Genomic DNA, 25,413 nt, shown 5'->3' with positions numbered 1-25,413 from the left:
TTCAACCAGGGAACTTAAGTCTATCATGATACCAACTCTATTTAGGGCAGGCCTTCCATCTCAGTTGGTTTAATCTGGAAAAATCTCTAGAAGGCACAGCCAGAGATTTGTACCCATAGTGATCCTAAATCCCACCAAATTGACAGTTGAAATTAAGGACCACAGCCACTTTTCCCAGCAGGCATAAGTAAATCATGTGTTTGTGGGAGAGACTCTGCCTCGTAGACAGAGCATTGCCACGTGACCAGGTTTTGAACATTTCTGGGTCTAAGCGGCAGAAGGAAATCAGGCTTGGTGTGGAAAAGTGCACCCAAAATTTGGAACGCCCCCTTGGATCGGGATGCCTCTCCTAGATCACATTCCCAAAGAATAGAACGCAACGGAAAAGATGAGAGCTTTAAGCAGGGTCGCACTAGAAGGGTGGACTTGCAGGGCCCAGGTGGGCACACTGGTAGATAACTAGGGACCAGGTACTTCAGTTTGCGGGCCGAGGCTTTTACCGGCGTAGAAATGAAAACCGGGCCTGCCCAGGATGATGGGCCAACCAGGAAAGAAACAACCACTTTCCACTTCTGTTAGTTCTAACTTTTCAGTAAATTCCAGGGTGGCCTAAAACCAGATTGAGTGTTTGAGACAGGAGAGAGCTAACAGAATTTACTACGGAGAGTTTACATCTAGCTTTGGTTAGCTTTGAACCAGGAAGGGAAAGCTACCTGAGTTCACTGTCATCAATGGACCCTCTAGGTTTGCCGCTGCTAGGGCCCCTACCTTCCCTTGTGACTCATTTTTAATTCAGCAGTGAGAAGCAGTTGAAGGACTGTTGAAACCTGAGCATTTGAAAACTTTAGGTTGTCTCTTGGAGAATCTGCCTCTTCTCCCAATCCCCTAAATCTTTACCAACCCTAATAAAAGAGACTGAGAGGCCGCAATAGCTCCTTTGAAGGCAGCTATCCTCTGCATGGAAGGCGCCTGCCCTCATTGGCTTTCCGTTTTTATGATAGCATACTGAACAAAATCAACTAGGGGAGTGTAACGAGTATGGGTTTTTCCTCCCGCTGCCTAGTCTTGTTCTGCTGCCGCGCCAGCCCCAAATAACACACAGAGACTCTGAATTTGATATTATGCTGTTGGCCAGTTACTTGTTTCTTATAGGCTAGCTCTGTCTTATGTATTAACCCATTTCTATGTATTTCCACGTGGTCTCCTTACCCAGGAGTGAGGCAGGTGTCTGGTCTCCCCGGTCTCTCCATGCTGACTCTCCTCTTACTACTTCCACTTCCCCCTTGTCTCCTAGTCCCTCCTATCTCCTTTCCTATTGGTCAACAGTGCTTTATTCATTAACCAGTATGAGAAACATATACAGAATGACATCTCCCATCAGGGGAGGAAACAGTTTATCTGACTTCTACTTCCAGGTCACGATCCATCACTGAGGGAAGTCTGAGCAGGGTGTCCTCGAGCAGAAACCAAGGAGGAATACTGCTTGCTGCTTTGCTCACAGACATGGCCACAGGCCAGTCTTCTCTGAGCAACCCCCTAATTGAGGATCCCTCAAATAACTCTGGGCTTGTTGTGTTGACAAGCTCCCCATTCCCCGTTCTGAAGAAATGGAGGGAATCTTCCTATTGGCCCATTATAATTGGCTTGAGAGTTCTGTGGATATCTATTAAAATTCATGATCGATCAGTCCAATGATATTTCTGAAATATGTGTTTATGTGTATTTATCTTGTGTATGCCCATCTGTAAGAGGAGAATGTCTTAGGTGCCTATTGAATGTTTACTGGAAGTGATAATAAACAGGAACCCATCCACAAAATGATGAGGCTCTGTGAACCAGACATTTTTAACATGACCTTCTAAACACAAGTGCGCCGTGACTTTAATCCCTCTGCAGCAGACACTGCCCCTTCCAAGTTGGGACTCCAACCTTCTTGGCCACAAAGCTACCTTAGCAGTTGTGACAGTAGAGGAAAAGCACTTGTTTGACAAATGCTTAGGCAGCTCGTTGTATGCCAGGACTTCTTCCAAATGCTTTGCAAATACCACCAATGAGAATTTCCCCCTTAGCCAGGAAAAGATCATTGAGGAAGCCTGGGGCGAAGTATATCTCTTCCTTCAACTAAATATTAAATATCACACTGGCAATATTTAAATGTAAATTTTGAGAACTGAGATTCTGTTCCCTAATGTTTTTATAAGATTAATTTTATTTTATGTGTGTTTGTGTGGGGCTCAGTATATATGAGTGTGTACCAGGAGCCTACAGAGGCCAGAAAAGGGTTGGACCCCCTGGACCTGGAGTTACAGGTGGCTGTAAAGCACATGTGTACTGGGGACAGAACAGGGATCCTCTGCAAGAACAGCCAGTGCCCTCAATCTCTGAGCAGCTCTTCAGCCCCATGACTTTGCTTCCTTCCTTTCTCCTTCTCTCCCTCCTTCCCCCTCCTCTTCTATCGTTTTCCTGCCAGACTCCAAACACAAATGTGCATAGACACTGTTTGAAAGGCTTACTCTTACCACCTTCTGTGGGAATATACATAATAATTCCTCAGAGGCAATTTTGGCAACTTGAGTTTCAAAACTCTAGATATGAGTGTTTCTTGGTCAAGCACGCTCACCTCTAGAGGTAGGAACAATTTTCAATAGTCAAATAGTTACAACATAGATTTCATTTCAGCTCCTTGCAACCATGTGAAAGCAATCTAAATTGTAAAATAAGAGACTAATTATATAAATTGTGGTAATGTATAGAGTGCATTACACTGCAGCTTTCAAGTTAATAGCATAGATTCTGGCCCCAGACTGCCTGCCTTGGAAGCCCTGCTATGCTTCTAAAAAGTGTTGTGACTTCAGAACTCTTAACCTCCCAGTTTGATTTCATCAGCTGCAAAAATTGTCTCAGTAGCCAAATGAGACAACATATTTAAAACATTACAAACAGCATCTGGCATATAGTGAGTATTATCTAAGCATTTTGTAGCCACTGGAAAATAGATATTAAATTACATTACAGTATCAAGTTATTAAATTGAATTGTTAAGTTACATTAAATGAAAAGGGCATTGCCCTTTCATGTCACAGCAATGAAGTGATGTCCTTCATGACCCAGTTTTGATGATATCCAATACTTAGGGACATGTAAATATAAATATACACGAGGGTCTAAAGATAAATATCAAGGTATCTTTCCAAAGTTATTCATATGTCTCCAATTAAGTTGAGGGGTTGGCCCTCCAACTTCATTACCCAGTATTCCTGAAATGAATTCTGCTTTTGAAATAAGGAAAAAGTTATTTGTTAAGTAAAAACTCCTCTCTTCACTAGCTAGTTAGATCCTTCTGGAAACTCGGGCAGGCTTCTCTGTTTTAAAGTTTAGCCCTGCATCTGGAAGGGAGCAGTGCAAGTCTTCCTGTGCAAAAAGTACATCCCCATGATTGTTTGACTCGATTACACCGATTTTAATTGGTCAGTGAACGTCCTCATTTGTGTAACTGAAATTTTCTGTCTTGAGTGCTTAAGAATGGTGATCCTAAGTCTGTTTGCTCAAATCAAAACTGTTTCCCCCAGTATCAGACAACAGAATGCTGCTCCCGCTGCTGGAACAGTGTGTGCAGCGTGTCAAGAAGGCAGCCAGGTCAGCTCAGGGAACCCAGAGAGAAAGACTCAGAGTCTGCTGGGGACAGCTCTCCACTGGAGAAGCCAGAGTGTGTGGAAAGGCAGCCGCCTCCTCTCTAGAGCAATAAAATCCTCTATTTGCACACCACATAGCCTACGGAAGACAGACACATTTCTGAGCCCAAGCTGCACATACTGGCCCGCAGCACACGTATCTGGGTTAGACTACCCACGGACTCCTGTGTACTCTGCAGAGCCCTGTGCAGCCTGCATCCTGTGTCTCTACTAGTTCCCTGCCTTCAGTCCCAGCAGACCCTGCGAGGAGTCTCTCACTGCTCAAGCACATCAAGCAAAGAGCCAAGGAGACCAGCCAATTGATTTTTCCTAAGAAACTACAAACTCTGGGCGAAGCGGCACATTGCTGTTACTGTGTCTTGAGGCCAGAAGTGGCTCCTTTTAATGAAGGAAAAGCCTATCGTGTAAAAATAGGTCTCTAGTTTGAGAGCCCGCTGTCCAAGGCATAGAAATTCCTAAAATTTGGTGGGTCACAACTTTGCAAAATATACCTAGAGTTCAAATTTTGACAAGAACTATTATTATTATTATTATTATTATTATTATTATTATTATTATTGGGTTTTAGAGACAGGGTTTCTCTGTGTAGCCATAGATGTCCTGGAACTTACTCTGTAGACCAGGCTGGCCTCCAATTCAGAGATCAACCTGCCTCTGCTTCCCAAGTTTTGGGATTAAAGGTGTGTGCACTGCCCAGCTACTTTATTTATTTATGCTTTTTGATTTTGCGGAGAGGTCCAATTCAGAGATCAACCTGCCTCTGCTTCCCAAGTTTTGGGATTAAAGGTGTGTGCACTGCCCAGCTACTTTATTTATTTATGCTTTTTGATTTTGCTGAGAGGTAGAGAAGCTGTATCTCTGTGCCTGGTTATTAGACTGTCCTAATTAACAGAACTCTCATTATGATTATCCTTTCATGCCTATAATCAAACCCACGACTGTGTACACAGGCAGCACTCCACCCTTGAGCTATACACCCAGCTCATGATTTGGGGAGACAGGGTCTCCCTTTGTAACTCAGGCTGGCAGTGAACTTGCTACTTGGGCCAGGCTGGCTTCAAACTCTAAATTCTACTGATCCTACCTCGCAAAGACTGAAATAACTGTACTTCACCTCCCCAGCCTATATCTGTTTTCCTTCTCATGTGTGTGTGTGTGTGTGTGTGTGTGTGTGTGTGTGTGTGTGTGTGTCTGTGAGAGAGAGAGAGAGAGAGAGAGAGAGAGAGAGAGAGGTGGGGGAGAGATTGTGGTACTGCAGATTGAACCTAGGTCATCATGTATGCTAGGCAAGCACTCTACCATTGAACTACAATCCCAGGCCTCCTTTCACTTATTCTTTTGAGAAAGGGGGTCACTAATTTGCCCACGCTCTCACTATTTACTCTATCTCAGGCTGCCCTTGGACTTGAGTAGCTAGGATTTACGGGCTTATGCTGTCAGGGAATTATATTGTTTAAATATTTTTTCCAGCACAGGTTACTATCTGCCATGTTTACATTTCATAGACATTGGTTAAGTTAATAAATCATAAAAAGAATATTATCATTGCTTCCATATTAGTTCTGTCTCGGTCACAAACAAAGCCCAACATTGCAGTGCCCTCTCCAACAAAGTTCATTTCTTGTTCATATTCTGTGGCAGGCAGTCTGACATTCTACACACCTCTTCACGCTGAAGCTCTCTGAGATAAGTCCAAGGGTATGCTAACCTGGACTATACCAACTCACAACTCAGAAATGTCTCTTGCCAATGCCAGTGGTGTCATGTCTATTTATATCATGTAAAGATTGGCAACTGCTACAAGTCAAAATAATTTTGAGAGCTGACTTATCAATGCACCACTGGTTTGTATGTAGAAAATGAAAAGCAAAAGAGCTGCACAAGAAACACAATGTCTCTGCAGGTAACAGAAATCCCATAGCTAAGGATAACAATGGGTCGGGGCTCTATAGGAGGTACTGTAGGTCATGCGACAAAAGTCCCATAATATACCTCAGTGTTTGAAGAACTGTAGTTGGCCAAAATCCAAAGAGGGACATGTGGCGAAGTGTCCAGTGATTTCTGTATGTGTTTCATATTATTCTTACAAAAAAGAGCACTCTGGTATGTCCAGCTTTGTTAGAAGTGCCTCCCTGCTTGCCTACCTACCTACCATCTCGGTCATATTGTTTTGATACACTTATCGTTACTGTTCTTGTGTTGAAGATGAGTCTGGAGTTTAGATTGGATTCCCTAGACACACACTCTGAAAGTTGCTTAAGGGTGGATAATGTTTTAGCGCTCTTGGCATCTCCGTCTGCAAGGAACTGAAGAATCCAGGTTTGAGCGGCGTTGGGAGCTGACCTGTAGTGACCTCAGCTGATCTACAAAGTTTTGCAGTTAGGAGAGTCCTTTGGCACAGCCTTTGGCACAACAGCTCCCTCTGCACAAGAGCAATTCCCAGTGCAATCTGCCAGCATCCAATGCTTCCAGCAGCTCTGAGGACACAGAGCTTCTAGGAGAGAATTCTGGGCAGAGCATCTCAGTGTCTGCTATAGTTAGAAATGTACCCATGATCACACAACTAGCAAAATGCTGGAATTCACACTCTGGTCCATCTACTTTAAAGTCTGTCTTTTAAACTCTGGTGATATGTTGGTCTCTGATGTCCTTTCTATCTGATAGAATAATAACTTTCTGATGCATTTTTTTATGATTTAAAAATGAGTAAAAATCAGAACACTTGGTTTTGAATTATTGTAGAAAGGGAAGAAAATATGACTATGCATTCACTAGCTTTTGCTGTGTGCTTATGTATGCAGGTTGAGTGATAAAGATAGGAGATTTTGTGTAAGGGAATAGCAGGTTAAAACCTTCTCTTTGTCTACAAGTCAGAGTCAGATTCATAGTAACCATGGTGAGCTTTTGTAATATGAGAAATGGGAGGGCTTGAGAGAAGCTAGCATCTGTAGGGCTGTCTCACACATGCTTCTGGAAGAGAAGTTCATCACCCAAGGAGGCAGGATCTTCCTGGGTCACAGCCAGGGTTAGCAGCTGCCAACAGTAAGCACAGCCAGAAACCAGATAAGACGTGATAGAATATTAGTAGGCAATCTGCCCTTGCAATAGAGAAAACAGTCTAGCAAGAATTAAACCCAACTTCCATTTGTACCAAGGTGACTGAAGGATGGAATGAAAGGGAGAATGTGGGGGTGGAGAGCAGGAGATTAATATAGTCAAGGAAGTCTGTAAAATGTAGTTAGGAGACAATTCATCTCCACAAAACCCACTAGGCTTGCTCTCTGACATTTGTTAAAGTCAGCCCTTCTCCTGGTACAAAGACTGGGAGGCAGGGCTCTGTTTCCAGGTATTAGATAACTGTAAATCTTTTCTTTGACCTTGGGTTTCCTCAAGCAAGTGCTTTAAGTTGGGGAGGGGCTCATCATAAGGATAGGATGCAACTGTGTTAGTCCACGTGGGTCCTATAGACCAAGGCTAAGGCCTAATGGAAAGGGGGTTCCAGAGAGTCTTAGTAGAGTTTGGGCAGGAAGAGATTCTTTGTCACAGCCAAATTAGCAATGAAGATAGGTTGATTGTGTTGACAGTGTTGATTGTGAACTGGATAGGATCTACAATTACCTAGTTGACCAACCTCCAGGAACACCCTTGAGGGATGATCTTGATCAGATTAATCATAGTGAGAAGAAGCAACCTAATAGTGGCCTGTACAGCATCCCTGGGCTGGGTCCTAGACTACATAAAAAGGGAGAAATGGGCTGGCAAGATGGCATAGTGGGTAAAGGTGCTTTGCAAGCCTGGCAACCTGAGTTCAAGCCCCAGAACCCACAGAAAGGAGGAAAGAGAAAATAGAGTATGCAAATTAGCCTCTCACCTCCATACATATCACTGTGACATATATGCCCATATGTGCAAGTACACACACACACGCACACACGCACGTACACACACGTATGTGCTCATAACCGTGTGTGCGCGCGCGTGCGTGCGTGTGTGCGTGCATGTGTGGGTGTGTGTATGTGTGCGTGTGTTAATTTAAAAGGAAAGCTAGCTGAATAGAGGTAGTCATTGCTCTCTACATCCTTTCTATGGATGCAGTATGACCAGCTGCTTTAGACTCTTGCCATCTTGATATCACCACAACAATGTACTGCACCTTCAAAATGAGAGCCAAAATAAAGTTTCTCCTGTAAGAGGTGTTAAGGTTTTTGTCTTTTAATCACAGAAACGAGGAAAGTAGCTAAGACAATGGGAGAAGTGTGTATATGACTGTTCAAGATTAAAAGTCCTCCCTGGATCTACACACAGCTCAGAATCAGATTCACAGTAACATGGTAAGATTTGTTGACTGTGTCCCTAGCCTCTGTGACAGCAGCTTCACCCGAAGCCTAGAGCCCCCCCCCCACCCTCTCTGATGGGCTATCACACATATGCAAGCATTTCACACTCACACACAAACATCCCCTATAGGCAAGCAAGCAAGGAAGGAGGCGGTGGGGCTTTCCTCTACTTCAGATTCAAACAGTGTGCCTCCATCCAGGGAGACCTTGGTTATTCCAAGCATGCCCTGAGCCAAGACATTCATCAGAGTGTCTGTGGCTGCCTCATTGTAACACTCTCCTTCACTTTCAGAACCATTTCAAATTAGAAAACAAATATCCAGGAAACTCAAGTGCCTCAGCTTAGGCATTATAAACAGCCTTTAGAACTAACTGTGCTGTCCTCCTTCCACGCATGCCCAGAGGAGAACACACACTGTGGATGTGAACATTCAGTGCACAGGAAGAAAGTTCACAGCACTGCTCTGTGGTCCTGAATACAGAACACCTCTGCTAGCACAGGCAGAGGTTCAAACGTTTTAAGCAAACCAGATCAATAAGTAATAATGTTTAATCAGATATGGCTTATAAAAGTGCTCAGGAAGCTATCCTACAAAAGCAACAAGCACAAACCCTTACAATACGGCACTTTCTCTGTCTGCTGCCAAATTTTGCAAGTGGGCAAAGCTTAGGGGGAAATTTCATAGATCTCTATCTTAAAAAATAGCTGTTTATCAAATATCAAACAATTATCAGCCAGGTGGAGGGCACCCAGCCTCCAACACAGACACAAAGAGACTGAATCAGGAGGAAAATTGATTTTTGAAGCTCACTTATTGCTCTGACATCTAAGATCCTGAATGAAGACAGAACTCTTTGTCTACTACTAAATAACATTTTGAAAATTTGTGTGTGGGAAGGTATTTTATGTGTGCTTGTGTTGGGTGGGTGCACTTTTACAGGTGGGTATGTTCTCATAAATGCACAGAGAGACCAGATGGTGATGCTGACTGACTTCCTTAATCACTCCCCAACTGATTTTTTTTGAGACAGGATCTTTCACTGAACCTAGAGCTCACCAGTTAAGCTAGGCTAGCTGGCCAGTAATCCTTCTATCTCTGGCTCCCTTGTACTGGGATTACAGAACAATGTCACTGAGCCTGGCTTTTTCTATAGGTGTTGAGTTCATGCTTGTACAGCAAGTCCCTTTGCCCACTGAGTTGTTGCCAGACTTCATCGTAGCTTTTTCTAAATATGTAACAGTACCAGCCAACAAATCTTTATGATCTGATGTGATAATATATATTATGCAGACATGATAAATTTTGAGGTTGGAACCAGGTAGTTAGATGTGTGTGTAGCCAAATGAATTTGACTCCTGTTCCCAAACCTCTAAGTACATTTATTGCAGACAGGACAATCTTTGTAGCCCAGTAGACTTTCATTCATTTGGGGGGAGGGATTAATGAAGAAACATGAGTTCTAAGAATAACAGTGAATACCAAACTCAGCCCTCTAGAATTGTCTCTCATTTTATTGCTGTGCTTCCAAATGAGAAACTCTTCTTTTGTTTCCTGAGATCCTGGAAACAGTTCCTATATTTTTGGTTGTGAGCCTAGTCTTTAATGGCTGGGCCATTTCTCCAGGATCTGACAAAAGTTCTTAAGGAGAAAATTTACCCCCAAATGGTGGTATCAGTAAGACACAGTAATAAAGAGATAAATGGTCCCTTTGCAGTGTAGACTCACTCACTATGCATTTTATCTTGCTCGTGCTGGTATACCTTCTGGGGTTGGAATACATAGCAAAGTACAAGTCAACAAAGATGTTTTCCAGCAGATGTTACTGAGGAATCTGCCCTTTGAATCCCACCTGGTCATGCAGCCATTAAGCCCCAAATTAACACACAGAGGCTTATATTAATTATAAACTGTTTGGCCGATGGTTTGGGCATCTTATTGGCTAGCTCTCTTAATTATTAACTCATTTCTATTAAATGTGTATCTCTGTGTGGTCTTGGCTTAGTGATGATGCCTGGACCTCCTGCTTCCACGACAGCTACATGGTGTCTCCTCAACTCCAGTTACTACTACCTTTCTCTATCCCTGTTTGGATTTCCCACATGACTAAGTTCTGTCTGTCCACTGGCAGAAACATCTTTATTCACCAACTAATTAGAGAAACATATATTCATGCATACATAAGAACATCCCCCATCATCTCATCATTGGGTGTTTAGGTACCTGGAAATGAAGGAAGCAAACGTGAGTTAAAACCATCCAACATTTATTAAGGAAACACCTGCATTTAAAGGGTCCTGGCCTTTAAAATGGTATCCCATGCAATGCCCACACCATCCAAGAGTAAGTGGAATTCTCATTTTATTCAGGAGGCCAAACTATGTATAAACGCATAAACAGCCAGTAGTTGGCAACATCTATAAAATGGGATAGTTCCCTTAAGCACTGTCCTATATTCATTGAGAGCCCAATAGCAAAATATTATTTCAATGATCATTTGGGCATAATTTGGGCATAGGTGGCTTTCTTGCAGTCACTTAGTAAAGGGCAGGGCCAGAATTTAACCCCTTCAAGTCCTGCTTTCTTTCTACCATCCTATGTTACTTCCCCCCCCCCAGCATTTGATCAGCTATTTTAAAGAAAATGCAGTGTCTCCCTTCATATTTAATTAAATAAGACAAACATAAGAGAAAAAAAATTACAGGACCAAGAGATACCATTTTGAGATTTTTTTTTTGTCTTTTTTTCTGAAAGGATAAGAAAGGCATTGTACTGATTGAGGAGAATGGGTTTGGGGCTTCCAGGAAGGCACAGGAAGGAGGAGCAAAGAAAGGTCTGCCACTGCCTGAGTGGCAATGGCTCTGCTCAGCCTGCTAGAACAAAGACTCTTGTATCAGCAGCTTCAAGGAATGGAAAAACCTCAGCACAGGGCTTAAGTAGCACTTCATTCTTCCCAACAGGAAACACAGTGGTGAGTGAGAGCCTTCAGATACTGACTCAGAACCCCCAATCCTTACCCCCTCTGTCCTTACTGTATGACCTCCTCTCCAGAAGATACCGATCTGCCTCAAAGGCAGAAACCAAAGAAGAGAAACTGCACTGGCCACACTGGTCCCAGCTTTCCTAGACCCTCCATTCCCTGGTGGACCTTCACCTAGGTTCCACTGCTGAGTGGTTTGGGGGCCAGCATCTCGGCAGATGCCAAGGCTAGAAAGCAGTGCTGGCCTGGACACACTCTGCCCCTGCAGAACTGCAGGAGGTTTGGTGGTATGGGGGTTAGGAACAGGGTAGGCTTTGGTCTTGGTTAGGATGCCAGTGGGGGTGGAGAAGCTAGAGTAAGTGCACTTGGGAAAAGGGGGAAGACATGGGTGGGGTGGAGTACCCTCCAGGTCTTTATCATGGTCTGTTAACAATTCTGTGGCCCCAGAGCATCACACCAATGCTCAACACTTCTTCATCTTGCATTTGATCGTCTTCGTTATTTCTGCCCCAGCCCACCCCTGACTAGTTTGGCTTTTTATCCCTCACAGATGAAATAAAAGATGAATGAACTAGCGAGATGAGGGTACTCTACGTGGGTATCAGCTAGTGAGGCCTTTGACTCCTGTGGCCAGAAACATTTTCTGCTTCAGAGAATAACGTGCTCAGGGGCCCAGGGAAGGACTGCCTGCCTGGGTACTAGAACCCACCCACCCATGTTACCTCAAAGGTCCAGACAAAAGGACTCGACTCTGGCGGGCTAATGGCTCCTGCCTTTGGGACTCTGTGGCTTTGAAGTAGCCCCACTTAGCCCTGTGTGACTGCAGCTCAGGCTTTCCTTCCTTCTCTCCACAGAGCCAGCTTTCCCAGGCGCTGAACGGATTGTCGGACAGGGCCAAAGAAGCCAAGGAGTTCCTGGTGCAACTCCGCAGCATGGTGCAACAAATCCAGGTACGGGGTGGGGGTGCGGGGGTGAACAGAATGCAGGGGTGCAGGGGTAAACGGGGTGCCGGGGTAAAGGGAGTGCAGGGGTGCAGGGATGGGGGCGGCTCAGGCTGACAGCAACCAGACCCGGGTGAGACCCTGGGACTTGATGTGTTCTGAGGAAATCCCTCTTTCTTTCTGCCCTGCCCCTCTACCCAGGCACACATTCACAGAGGCCGCCCTCACAGGGCCTCTTCTTGGGGTAGCTCTTGTGTCCACAACCCAGAGTCATCTGTCCCAGGAGCTTCCCGCCTTCCACTCTGAGGCACTGAGTCTGCTACCAAGTTGCCTTCAGACGGAGGCCCTCCGAACCCAACTATTCCCCAGTGTCTAAAATCCTATAGGTCCCCAAGCCCCATTTACTTCACATTAACCAATCGTTTTCTATCATCTTCTTTCTCTCCCTCCCTCCTCTCTCTCCCTCTCCCTTTCTCCTGTTCTATCGTGTCTCGGACACTTGGATGCATTCTAGGCCCAGTCCCCTGGTGTCTATGCTTTCAGAGGGCTTTATCGGGACACAATGACCAGCAGGTCAGCCGGGACTTGAGAATGCATACATTTCCCACTGTTGCCGAAAGGGGGAAACCACAAAACACAAGAGGCAACAAAATAATGACCCTTCTGCTCTGTTTGCCATTCTTACATGTTTTGAGGTCTGCCTCGCAGAAATGACCTTAACTCTGCCCTCCATAAATTGGCTTTCCGAGGGGCTAACCCGAGTCAAAGCAGAAACAGATTTTTAATGTAAGCCAGCCTTTCAAAGCACCACACACTGGTTCTGTTGCCTTTTTAGTTTCCTTTTTCCTTCCTTTTTTTTTTTTTTCCGTATGCATGCATTCCCGTGTTAAAACTGTTGTTTCCCTAGCAGTTTTGTACACTTCCTTCTGTTTTCCAAAGCAACAGCACATATCAATCAACCCTTTCATTGCACTTGCTGGCACAAGTGATGCCGCCCCAGGCTGGCCCCTGCCTTGCCTTTCCATCAGAGCGGAGTGTTCTTTCCGTAAGAAAACAGTAGCAGAGCCTTCAAGGGAAGGCTCCCTCCCACCCCCACACCCACCCTCATTCAGCACAGCCCAGGGCACAGCAAGCCCTTAAATGATTCTTCAAGCACTTTCTCTGAGACTTCAAAGATGGTTGCCAGGAGATCAGAAATTAGCATCCATAGGAGCTGCTGCTCCCTCTGATTCGGTCTCCGACAAAGACCCTGTATTTGAAGAAAGGTGCTGGATTAAGTATCAGAGACCTTTAATATGTGCCTATAATTCAGAATTGCCAGTTGAAAGAACTACATGGTTAAACTAGAGGAAAAACGGCCAGCATTCAACTTACATACCAGGGCTACATTTCCTTCATTCTCTGGCTTTCTCCCGTCCCTCCGCAAGCTACCGTGTCCTGTCTGCTTTTACAGCAAGAAAATGTTGTTGCCAATATGAGTTGTTCTCTTCTGTTGCCTTTCTTCATGCAGGGACACGTGCTTTTGCTTATTGTCCTCAGGCTTTATGCTACCATTGGATGGCAACATTGGACCATGTTTAACGAGGGAGACCTTTGTCATCCCCTCTTCTTTTTTCTGTTAAATGTAGTAACCCTTTCTCTCCTGCCCTGACTCTACCCTCTTCCTCCTAGACACCACTGCAGAGCCAAGCACATGCGGTGGACTTTTTTTTTTTTTTTTTGTACCACCCAACAAGCCAAAAGGTTATTATACGTATTATAATTCAAGCTGCAGAGATGATTTCTTTTGACAAAAATTAATTTAAGTAACAAATACCTATCTTTTCTCGTGTAAATTTAAAGCAAAACACTCGCGGTACAGAACACAGTTTACCAGTGATTTGGAAATAGTGTGCTCTATGGACAGAGTTCCTTTCCGTCTCTTTGGTAGGAAGGACTGGGGTGCTCTAGTTTTTCCAACTACCCAAGCTCCCCATACATGTGCCTGAGAAGTGTGCTTTCTCATTCAGGAAAACAGTGTGGAGTTTGAGGCCTGCCTAGTGGCCCAGTGCGATGCTCTCATTGATGCCCTAAACCGAAGGAAGGCTCAGCTGTTGGCCCGGGTCAACAAGGAGCATGAACACAAGCTGAAGGTGAGTGGTACCTTGGACAGTGGGAAGCGACTGTTCAGCCTCCCAGGGCAATGGCGGGCAGTCACAGGAGGATACCATTCCTCACCTGTATGGTCTGGCCAGACAGGGACAGGCATATTTACTCTTTCTGTTTCCTAACCAAAATTTGCTGGGTTAGTTCTCTGGGCCAGGATCTGTTCTGGGGGTGGAAATAACAATAAATAAAAGTCTCTGCATTTGTTCTACTCTCTCAGGAGTAAGAAGGGCATCCATGGAAAATATATCACAGGCTAGTTTTTTGAAGACAAAAAGAGAGGAAAGTGAATCCTAGGACAGGATTGAAAGCTTAGCTAAAGATAGCCACACATAGGCAAAAACATGTTCTTGAGTAGGTAAATAAAGTATGGTTTCTAAAATAAAATTTATTTATAAATTTTCTTTATAGACTTTGACCCCTACATAGTAAAAATCATCACATTATGAGTCTTGGATCCTATGGACAGGACTGGTCTTAGGGACATGTGATAACCTGCCTGTCATCCACTGTAATAAGATGGGGAGTAGAAGCAGAAGCCTGTCCAGTGTTGAGTAGTCAGCCAAGAACCCCACACATGGCCAGCAGATCTCAGGCCTGGTGAGGAAGAGGACATACAGTGACAGCCTGGGGTTAAAGTAGAAGAAGCGAGCTCTGATCAAGGCTGTCAGTTGGGGTTGCTGTCAAGAAGAACATGGACCACTTTAGGGGACCTAGTAGCAGGTCAATACCCAATGACAAATATTACCCAGCAGGTTAGCTACCTAATACCAGACCTTCAAGATCAAGAAAATTCCCGTTTCTAAAATCAGGTTCCAGTAAGTGATCCAAGGAAGTTTCAACACTGAAGTGGATGGATGCAGTGACAAGACCCCAACCGTAGCCTACTCTCCACGCCCCCCTCCCTCCTGCCATCTGCAGCTCCTCAAAGAGTGTTCAGAGCTGTCGGTGCTGCTTCCCTGACCAAAGTCAGCACCTCAACATGGTGGAGATGAAAACCTTTCTCCCCTGTCTTCTGACTTGGATTGCCATTCAGGGGACGCTGTCTAATTGAGGCAAGCAGCAGGCTGTTCTGTGACAAGGTCCATCCAAAAAGGATGAGCTCATGAGAGCCTGACCCCCAGCTTGTGGTCACTGATGCCTTACCTCTTTGGCTTTTGCAGACACCAACAGTATAATGCAATCAAGGGACCAGATTCCTAGGGAAAGAGAATTGCAGATCTGGAAAGAGCCTATAAACCTAGGTTTGGGATGTGGCGGGGTTAGCCTCCAGAGTGCTAGTGTTGAAGAGCCTATGGGTTTTGGTAGCAAACCAAGCCTGGCAATCCTGATGCTCATTTGAGAGTAGCCATATGTACTCCTGGCTGTGGGTCTAAGTGAGAAGCCTGTGTGCCATGTTCTCAGGATGAACTCAAACTCTTCAGGGATGCCAAAGAAACGCTTTCCACAAGGAACCTTTGAACAAAAGCTGAAGGGACTAAGGCTTGGCTTTCCTAGGGGTGTACCTAGGCCTGTGTATGGAAGTCTTCAGAGTCCTAGATGATGGAGTTCCTCCTACATGCCCAGCCCCAGGTCAGCCTCTGCATCCTGAGCATCATCTCCTCTTCTGGTGTCTAGTTATTAGCCTGTGAATTCCTTAAAGGAACACTGAGCTATGACTCATGGCAACATGTGCACCAACTCCTTTAAATATGAGGAGAAACTGAGGGAAATCACAGACAAGCTGTGCTTTCCAACTGTTCTGAAAGTGTCATTGTGTGGGCATCTGTCTTACAGGCTTACCTAACAATCTGGGAAATGGCTTGACTCGATAAATATTTCTTTCAGAGTCAGGTTAGATCTGAATGGCTTTTTTTTTTTTTTTTTTTTTTTTTTTTTTTTTTTGAGAGTCACTTTTCTCTGAAGTAAAATCTCAGCCTGCTGTGGAACATGATTCTGCAGCTGCCCCACAGCAACATAGATGTGTATCCTAGCCTTTGATCCTAGCAATAGTGAAAGTCTGGAGAAATATTCTTTACTGCAAAAGTGTAGGAGTTATATGGTGGGGAATCATCTCAACAATTTTCACAGCAGTTCTATGGGGTCACTATCACTGTTGTTCATACTCTAGAAAGGAGGGAATAATAACAACATGAATTAAGAACTGGTCTCCAGGAACCAAGTAACCACAGAGCCCAGAATCCCCACTGCTCCTGGTAGAAGTTCCACGCAGAAACCAGGCATTTCTCCTCAAACAACCAGTAGCTAATGTGTGCCTGTGAGGGTTGGAGTGTGAGGAGTTCTGAGGAGTGAGGGACACGGTGGTGACTCAGGGTGAGCCTTGACTTATAGAAGCAATGAATGTTACCTACAAATGGCTCCAGCACAAGTGAACAGCGGTCTTCTGGGGAAACAAGTGGTCAGTACTGTAGACATTGTAAGGAGAAAACCACTGGCAACTCTGTCACAGAGCACCTCATGGGGAGCTGGCATCATAGTTGCTTACTCTGTAGGAGATGTGTGTTAATGGCCACTGCATTCCTGCCTATCGGAGGAAAGATGATGGTGATCTTGCCAGTCAGCCAATCCCCAAGACTGATGGAGAATTTTTGTTGTTGTTCCCTGCTCTGTTATCACTAAGTGACAATCACTGTAGCCTCCCCATAGAAATGCAGAAGTTTACTTTTATAGCAATCCTCAGAATAGCCTGTGCATTTTGGGGACTGTACCTGTGTATGTGTGTGTGTGTGTGTGCGTGTGTGTGTGTGTGTGTGTGTGTGTGTGTGTGTGTTGGAGACTGAACCTAAGGCCTCACACACTAAGCAAGCACTCTGCCACTGATCTACACTGCCCACACTCCCTCCCTCCTTTTAAAAATTTGAGACAGTCTTGCTGAGTTTCCGGGGCTAGCTTTGAACACACACTAGCCTCAGCTTCTAGAATAGTTGTGCTCAGAGCCTGTGTCACTAGACGTTGCTTCAAAATACCACCCAAGTCACTTAAAGATGAGTTGTGGCTGCCTTTGGAGCATGAGCTGGACAGCTGGAGTTGCCCACCCTGCCGAGAACTAAGGAAAGTATTTCAGTGCCTACCAGTGAAACTTGAGCTTCTCGATGGAGTCTCTCCTTATCAAACATTGCAAACACTGGCACCACAGCGTGAGCACAGTGAAAGACACGTGATGCTGTGTAGTCACTGTAGAGGTGACCATGGCTGCTCTGTCTGAGGGAAACAGAGGTCAGCAATCTCTAAGGAAGAGGGAATCAAGGACTGGGAAAGTGTCATTGATCCATGTCATGTCAGCAAACAGTAGAGGGCATCACAGGCCCCTGTGCCCCTTACTTAGTGCCATCTCTACAGGAGGGGTTGAGAGTGTCTGCCATGGCCTGTGCAGTAGGTTGATGCTCAAGAATGGTGCCTGCCATACCCCTGGGCCCCCATCCCCTCCTGCTGCCTGCTGTCCTCATCTTCCCCATGACAGCCCTTGTCATGTGCTGCAGGCCACACAGATGCCACTGGGCAGAGGACACTGGTGCCCTCATTTTACCCTGCTTAGACTTTGGAGGATGATGGAAAGAGGCAGGTGGCCGATTGTTGCCCTCGGCAGCAAAGCTGTTCTGTATTCTATCTTTATGATTCATCTCTGTCATTTTCAGCCAATTGTATCTGTCGCCACTTCTAAAGACAGCCACCGGTGCCACTGCTACCATAGCTACTGACACCAGCCTCCATGGAGCTTCTTTTGTCCCCGCCTGTTCCCTTTCTCATTGTTTTCGGCGATCCGATCCGGAGACTTGTGAGGAGGGAACACTGCCCATTTAAGGACACCCTCGCCAAGCACAGCACTTCCTCCTTTGTTGACTGTGTGACAGTAATCTCATGTTCTTCTGTTGCCAAAGGCTGTGCTTGGCTGACAAAGAGGCAGTGTGTGTGTGTGTGTGTGTGTGTGTGTGTGTGTGTGTGTGTGTGTGTGCGCGCACGCGCGCGCGCGCGCGCGCATACATGAGGGCATGCAATTCAAAGGCATAGGATGCAGGTCTTAGTACCCTGCTCATGTTGTGCTCTGAGAGCTTTGGCAGCCTGAGGAGATGAAAGGGCTCTGGTGAGACAAGATGGAGTCAGGTGGGGAAAAGCCTAGATTCTGTGTTAGAGACCAGAGTGGGTCACACTTGTCACTAGGTCTCTAACTTTGGGGAATTCTGTAGCCCGGTTTCTTTTCTCTGCATGTGGAATGAAATGAAGATACAAAGAGTACTGTTCTCAGTTCGTGAGTTACGGCAAAGCATTTATCACAGTCCTCAGTTTGAGAAATCATGAGTACTCAGTGCAGCCCCTGTCTGAGACACTGAGAAGGACTTAAGACTGTGTTCAGTGTGGAGCACTGTAAAGGACTCAGCACAGTACCCAAGTTTTAACTTTTGCCTCTGTTACTGAAAGAATAAATGGAATTATAACTTCATTCATCACTCTGAGGAAATGTTCCTAAGAACTTACTTTTCCATACACAGTGTTCATAGGATTAACCACACACCTTATTCTCTTTGAACACATGGGAGTCTTTTTTCTTGTTGCCTGTGTTCATAACTGATCATTCTATGAGGTATTTTGCTAATTTCACTGTGCTGTTTAAAATGTTTTATAAAAATTAAAATGCCGAAAGGCTTAGTTGAGTGATGATCAGGTGTGGCCATATTTTGGGCCAATTACAAAATGTGAACTGAAGTTAGGGCTATTCTGTGGTTTGAAAAAGGGCAAGGAGCTGTTCATCTGTTTTGAGAATGTGATAAACTGAAGCAAATGACAGAAAGATGTTGGAGAAAAATTATCTTTGAACATCCAAGAAATATTTCTAGTTCTTGTGTGGAATTGGACAATGTCCTGGTGATCAACAGAGGAAGCCAGATGTTATTTTTTCCTCCTCCCTAGGTCTTGCTCCACCCAATAAGGTCCCAAGCTGTCTCTACTGTTCCTGACACCCTCACAGGGAATCTGTGACAACATTAAAATGTGCCATTAATGACATCTATATTTTTTTATTTTTCAAACATGACATATTTCCATATTCTTTTGAGACAATTAAAGTATTACCTGTGAGTTAATTTTCTCTATAATATGTTCAAAACTTTAATTCATTCTAAAAGCATCTTAAATATATTCTCCCTTTTTCTGGTGTTTTAGAATGGTCTAGTTTCAATAGGACATGCTGATATGTAGTTTCTTGTTATCTTCCAACAGTAAGATCCCTTGGAAGCAATAATCATGGTTGTCCACATTTATTTGAAGGGGGGAATCTAATCTTTAGTGTGCTTGTATAGTTGGTGAATTTGATATATCAAAATACTACTCAGCAAAGCTATAAAGATAATAAAACTCAGTGTTTGTGGAGGGCTCCCATATGTCCACCATAGTAGGATGCCTCCTGGAGTCTGCTGTACCACTGGGTTTTGTTGGAATAGTTAGCAGTATTTCCATCACAGTATTTGCTGGTTTTTACCATGCTGTGTTTCTATTATTATTATCATCATCATCATTATTGGGGGTGGGGAGTTCTCTGTCCTGGAACTCACTCTGTAGACCAGGCTGGCCTCCTAAGTGTTAGGATTAAAGGCCTGCACCACCACTGCCCAACTCTCATTTTTTTTAAACAATTCATTATATATCCATGCCACTAAGCAGGGAAAGCTCCATCACAGAGTGCTACTGGCTCATAAAACTACTGAATCAGCCTATCTGCTCATTGTTTCCCAGCAGGCAGAGGACCCTTTGATTAAGGGATGGGAGAAAGAGGAGAAATATAATCACACTCACTAGGAAATGTTTAAGTTATTAGGTACAGTCACTGTCAGCAAGGAAAGGTAGTTCATCCCAGTCAAGCACCAGCCCAGTATGGCAAACACAATAATGCGAATGCAGGAAATTAGACTGGATGCTGGGATGAAGGCCTGTGTAAAAACTAAGCACCCGGAACAATTCAAAACCTTGACCTGCCCAAGTTGAGAGGGGTCAACACTAATAATGTAACCACTGTTATCACTGGTGTAAGCCCGTCATTAATGCAGATTCCTTCCAGAGTTTCACGGGGTGAAACTCTGCTCCCCACCTTATAAGAATAAAGCTGAAAAGGTCTGTGTAGATAGAGTTCCCAGTGTCCCCACAGAATCACAGGATGCCCACACAATGGGGTCTCCTCCACAAACATGGAACACACATATACCAGCCCAACACCAGTGAAGGGATCTCTCCGGTTGCCTTTGATGCCCTTTGCTCAGCTAGGAGAGAGCTCCCTTCCTCTCGAAGGCACAAGACAGAGTCACCCTGTACAGCTCTGTGCTAGAACTCCATATTCAGTGCTCTGATATGGCCCCCACCCATGGTAAATGTTCTTCTACACGGACAGAATGCCAACAAGTTCATCTCTTCCCAGCCTTCTTCCTCCATAATCATCTCCCTGTGGGAGAAAGATGGTATACTGCTTTCTTCTTTCATTTAAGTTTCTCCAAGTGTTGAGGAATGCATTATTCTTTAAAGAATAAAATGTAAAATGGTAAATTATATTCTATGGGGGGGGGTGCGGGGCAGGAGGGATGGAGTCTCTGTTTAATCAAAGAAATTAAGCCAGAGCTCATCACCTGTCACTCCCAGAGAGGCAGTTCATAGTGTCATCGGTTGCTGGGTGGGTGCACAGAAACTTCCCCACCAATAGCAAAAACAATAGCAAGTAAAATCCTGCTGGCCTGAATCTTGATCAAGTAAGAAACACTAAGGGAGCATTGTATGTGGTGGGGGGTGTTAACCGTCAATAGAAAGTAATAGATCACATTCAAAAAGTAAGTAGGAGAAAGAATATCATCACATACTCAGACTGATGATTTATAAGTGACAGCACTTCAGCATCCATGAGGAGAGTATGATTTAAAACTATTCAGAAGAACAAGGAGAAAAAAAAATAAAGACACATGAAAAATGGAGAGGCAAATGGAAGTCGGGGTGGAGACTTAATCTTGTTCAAAGTTGGATAAAAGAGTGGAATCCTCTTCAATAACACCGAACCTCTCTGTGGGTTATACCACGCGGACTGACAGGAGGAAGCAATTGGCCTATCACTAATTTGGATGGAGTGTGGTCAGGACAAGTTCTACCCATGTGTATATATACACTCTCAGAGCTTTCCCTGGAGTCGTACACTGCAGACCAATCCACTGTCCCGTGGGAACTGGGTTAGGCTCTAGTGCAGATGAAAGCAGGGTGGGGTGGGGGAGGTCCTCCCAGGACCTATTTGTGTCACTCCTGCAACTTGCACAATACCCAAGGAAAGCAACTTGACTTTAGGCAGCTACACACACAGTGCCAAATGGTTCTCTGGGTCACCAGCATCAAAGTCCAAAAATGTGGAACTCAAAGAAAATAAACAAACAAACAAAAAAATACTAGCCTTGCTTCCTAGGAACCAACTTCAACAAAACCACCAGAACAAAAACACAGAACAAGAAAAAGTGGAAAGAACAGCCTGGCCAGAAAGCTAATAACCAGAGAGGAAATATATATTCATCACTGGGGTTGAGGAGGTGGCTTAACGGGAAAAGTACTTTGATGTGCCAGTGTGAAGACCAGAGTTCAGGTTCCCGGCACCCACAAAAAGTGCTGGGTGGGTGCAGTGGTTGGCTTCTAATAGTAGCAACTTGGGAGTCAGACATTGGGATTCCCTAGAGCAGGCTAGCTAGACTATCTGAGGTGATGGTCTCTGGTTTAAGTGAGAGACACTGCCTCAATATATAAGGTGGAGAGCAGTCCCGGAAGACATCTGACATCAACCTCTGGCCTCCATAGCACAGGTGCACACATATAAGTGTATGTACACCACTTACATACATGCAACATTTTTAATAAAAAAAATAAGAAGACTTTTAGATCTTATAAAATGATTATGTTCTTATAAGATCTATTTATTTGGCTGTTCTCCATAAGGTAGGAAATCTCAGATTAGAAACTAGATGTCAATAACAGTATACTCAAAAAAAAACCACTGTCCCGAAAACCCTGTGACTTCATTCTGGGCAGTGATTTTCATCAGTGTTATGATTGGCGGAATGGACAGTGACGATGTAACAAGAGGAACAAAATCAGTCCTAGGGAGAGGCAGCTGGGCAGCACATCCCTGTTCTGTATGCTCATAGAATCACCAGCTCCTTCACAGAACAGTGAGCTTCTTGGCTGTGGGCAAAGAGCCCCAGGCTCAGACAGCCACAAGTCCCAAATCCACCTTCCCCAAGAAGGAAAATTTAAAAGCAGATACGGAACTTTAGAGTGCTGAATGGTGTCAGCACATGCTGACTTGTTTCAGCACATGCATGTCCTAAAATTATCACAATTCAAGAATAAGAGCCAGAAGTGAGCAAATGGGCCGGTAGAAAACTATGAAGACATTAAGTGCCCTATTGCAGAGAAATAGGAATAATGTTATTCTCCACCAACTGGGTTATCTACACAGCCAATAGCATTGATAGCAACATGGAAAATTCCTGTGCCATAGTATTGAGTGTGGGGAGGTAAAATGCCAAATGCCGAGATTGCAACTATAAGTCTGGTTCCAGAGAAACACGAAAAGGAAATATCAAGGCACATTAGATTTAGATTTTTACATCAGGTTACTGAGATGATTTTCATCTATTTCCTGACTCTTTCAGGAAACAGGTGTCATAATCCTTAGTGGAAAGTAAACTGATAATCTAAACTGAAAAGAAGAAAGGAAAAGTCTTTAATACATATTAACATTTTCCATATTATGCATGAAATCCAAAAGACTGAAATGTTGGGGCTTTGGCAAAGTTGTATAAATATCAAAGAAGCAAATGTCTGAGGTTTGTGGGAAATCTGAGCTTTCATTCCTCTTTGCAAATGTCACTCGGATTCAGGTCACTGTGCAAAGGTTATAGAGGTGAACACCTCTAATGGGAGAAGCTTCATGCCTTTGTCTCTGGGTGTAGAACATCCTAGAGGCAGCGTGCATGCTGGAGAAAAAGTCCACGTAGGCTAAAGCAGACTCGCGGATCAGCCATTGGGGCCAATTTGAAAAGCGCTCTCCAAATGTCACGTGACTCTAAAGTAGGTCCATCTGTACCTGCCATCTTTCTCTAATTCACTTGTTGCCGTCATCTCGATGCTGTACAGGCTCCAGCTGGCTGTCTCGTGCTCTCCAGACCACTCTAGAAAAGACTCGGATGAATGTCCTTGCTGTTCAGGTAGTGAAACCCTGTAGAAGAGATAGCAGGGCAGAAAAGGGTGAGCACTACCAATAGCCACACAGCTGCCTGTGTGAAAGCTGCCCTTACAGATAGCTCATTCCTTCATCCCAAGAGCAGCTCACAGCAGGTTCAGCTTCCACAGAGACGAATGTCTTCGGGGTGCTGCCCAAGTCCTTGATGCGCCAAAGTCACCGGGTTCAGAGTTCTAACCTCAATATTCTGGCTTCCACAATCTTTTCTGAAGGGTCCTGTTGTTAGCCATTCCATATAAGGACCTCCCACATCTGTCAGGCAGAGTGGTTGTCTGTGCAAAGAGTGGCACAAAGTATTCTCATCCATTTAGGACCATTTCCATGATGCTCTCCGATTCTGCTTTGAGTGAGTTTTCCCAAGTCCCAGTGTGCCTCCCTCCTACCTCTGCCATTTTCACCTACCTTTCTGTTTCCACACCAACCACAGGTGGTTCGGGACCAGATCTCCCACTGCACAGTGAAACTGCGCCAGACCACAGGCCTCATGGAGTACTGCTTGGAAGTGATTAAGGAGAATGATCCCAGTGGCTTCCTGCAGGTCAGTATTTACGAGTTTCGCTTCCTGTTTCTGATGTCCCCCAGCGCTGAATGTAGGACACACAGATGGGACATCCCGCAGCCTGGCTTACCATGTGTCCCTCAATAGCTGAACCTACCCACATCCTCAGTGAGTGTGGGAGAACCTGCTGCAGAACACCGACTTCCTGGAACTTTCTGGCACACTATGCTTGTGCTTAATCGTGTAATTTCTTCCAAAGAAGAGAGTGTTGCCTTGCCTGGGAATCAGGCCTTCTCCCTAACAGTTTTGTCAGCAGAAGTCCTTGTTTGCAAGGACTACTTCTTCCTCCTGCTCAGTAAAGCCACTATTTTATTTTATTTTATTTTATTTTTGCAATGTTACTAAAGGGGTTGTTTTGGTTCTGACTTTTTTCATTGTCAATTATAAAATGCTATGCTATAAACTGGGGTTTACTTATGTTTTTGACACCAAGGACAAGGAGTTTTTTTTTGTTGTTGTTGTTTTTTTTTTTTTGTTTTGTTTTTGTTTTTTTCTGATCTGGAATATTTAGATCTCTTTGAATTCATGTTCTGCAGCCAGCCGAGAGTGACAAGTGGAGCTGAATGTAAGAAAGAGAAGAGGGGGGTTGGAGAGATGGCTCACTGGTTAAGAGCACTGGCTGCTCTTCCAGAGGTCCTGAGTTCAATTCCCAGCAACCACATAATGAGATCTGGTGCCTTCTTCTGGTGTGCAGGTATACATTCAGGCAGAACACTGTATACACAATAAATAAATAAATCTTAAAAAGAAAAAAGAAAGTAATGAAAGAGGTCTCTTCCAAAGAATCCAGTGACAGTCACATGGAGATGGGCACTTCAGACTTAAGGGGATGTGTAGCAGCCTCTCTGCTTGCATACTCAATTCCTGAATTTTGTCTGGCTGCTCTCAGCCTGAAACAGAAGGGTAGAGCCTTTGATCCTATAGGATAAACTGGTTTCCATTGTATCACATTCTTCAGAGCCGTCAGCATTTGGAAGCTCAGTAATAAATGCATGAGCATAATCCAGGCACATCTATTAATCGGTTAAAGTTCCTAGTTATTTATAATGGCCTCCTTTCTGACTCAACAAACATGTTCAAATTTGCTTCAGAAACTGTGTGCTACCCTGATAGTGACACAGTCTTTCTCACTGAGCACACCGAGATGGCAACGGCTTGAGGTCCTCGCCCTTTGGTGGCGATGCTTACACAGAGTCCAGGAGTAGTGCTGTGGTTTCAATGTGATGTTGTGTTTCTTAGGCTGTGGTCTTTGATGTGATTAGATTTCAGATGCCCTCATAAGGCGTGTCCACCTAACTGAGGACCAGTGGGGGAAAGGCACACTCACTCCCAGGATGACCACAGACTTTGACTTGAGCCTGGACAACAGCCCCCTGCTGCAGTCCATTCACCAGCTGGACTTCGTGCAAGTGAAAGGTGAGTCTCATGTCCCCAGAGTCAGCGAGCTGTCCTGAGCAGATACTGCTGCTTGAAGCACCATGGGCGGCCCTGTGATGAAGGTGATAGC

At 44.6% G+C, this 25,413-nt stretch overlaps 1 protein-coding gene across 8 annotated transcripts in view; it reads left to right on the top strand.

The window, feature by feature from the left end:
- Positions 1-25,413, top strand: part of Trim9 (tripartite motif containing 9) — a 98,983-nt gene that overhangs the window by 41,980 nt on the left and 31,590 nt on the right. For all 8 annotated transcript variants that reach the window (XM_051195949.1, XM_051195945.1, XM_051195946.1 and 5 more), the window contains exons 2-5: positions 11,863-11,958; positions 13,959-14,081; positions 23,775-23,885; positions 25,169-25,322. In XM_051195949.1, the coding sequence (XP_051051906.1) occupies positions 11,863-11,958; positions 13,959-14,081; positions 23,775-23,885; positions 25,169-25,322 (484 nt within the window). The remainder of the gene's footprint in view (positions 1-11,862; positions 11,959-13,958; positions 14,082-23,774; positions 23,886-25,168; positions 25,323-25,413) is intronic.

Source organism: Phodopus roborovskii, unplaced genomic scaffold (assembly GCF_943737965.1).
Source record: "Phodopus roborovskii unplaced genomic scaffold, PHOROB, whole genome shotgun sequence".
NCBI classification, from domain to species: Eukaryota; Metazoa; Chordata; class Mammalia; order Rodentia; family Cricetidae; genus Phodopus; species Phodopus roborovskii.
The sequence above is the reverse complement of the archived record's forward strand: the minus strand, read 5'-3'. Positions and strand labels throughout refer to the sequence as shown.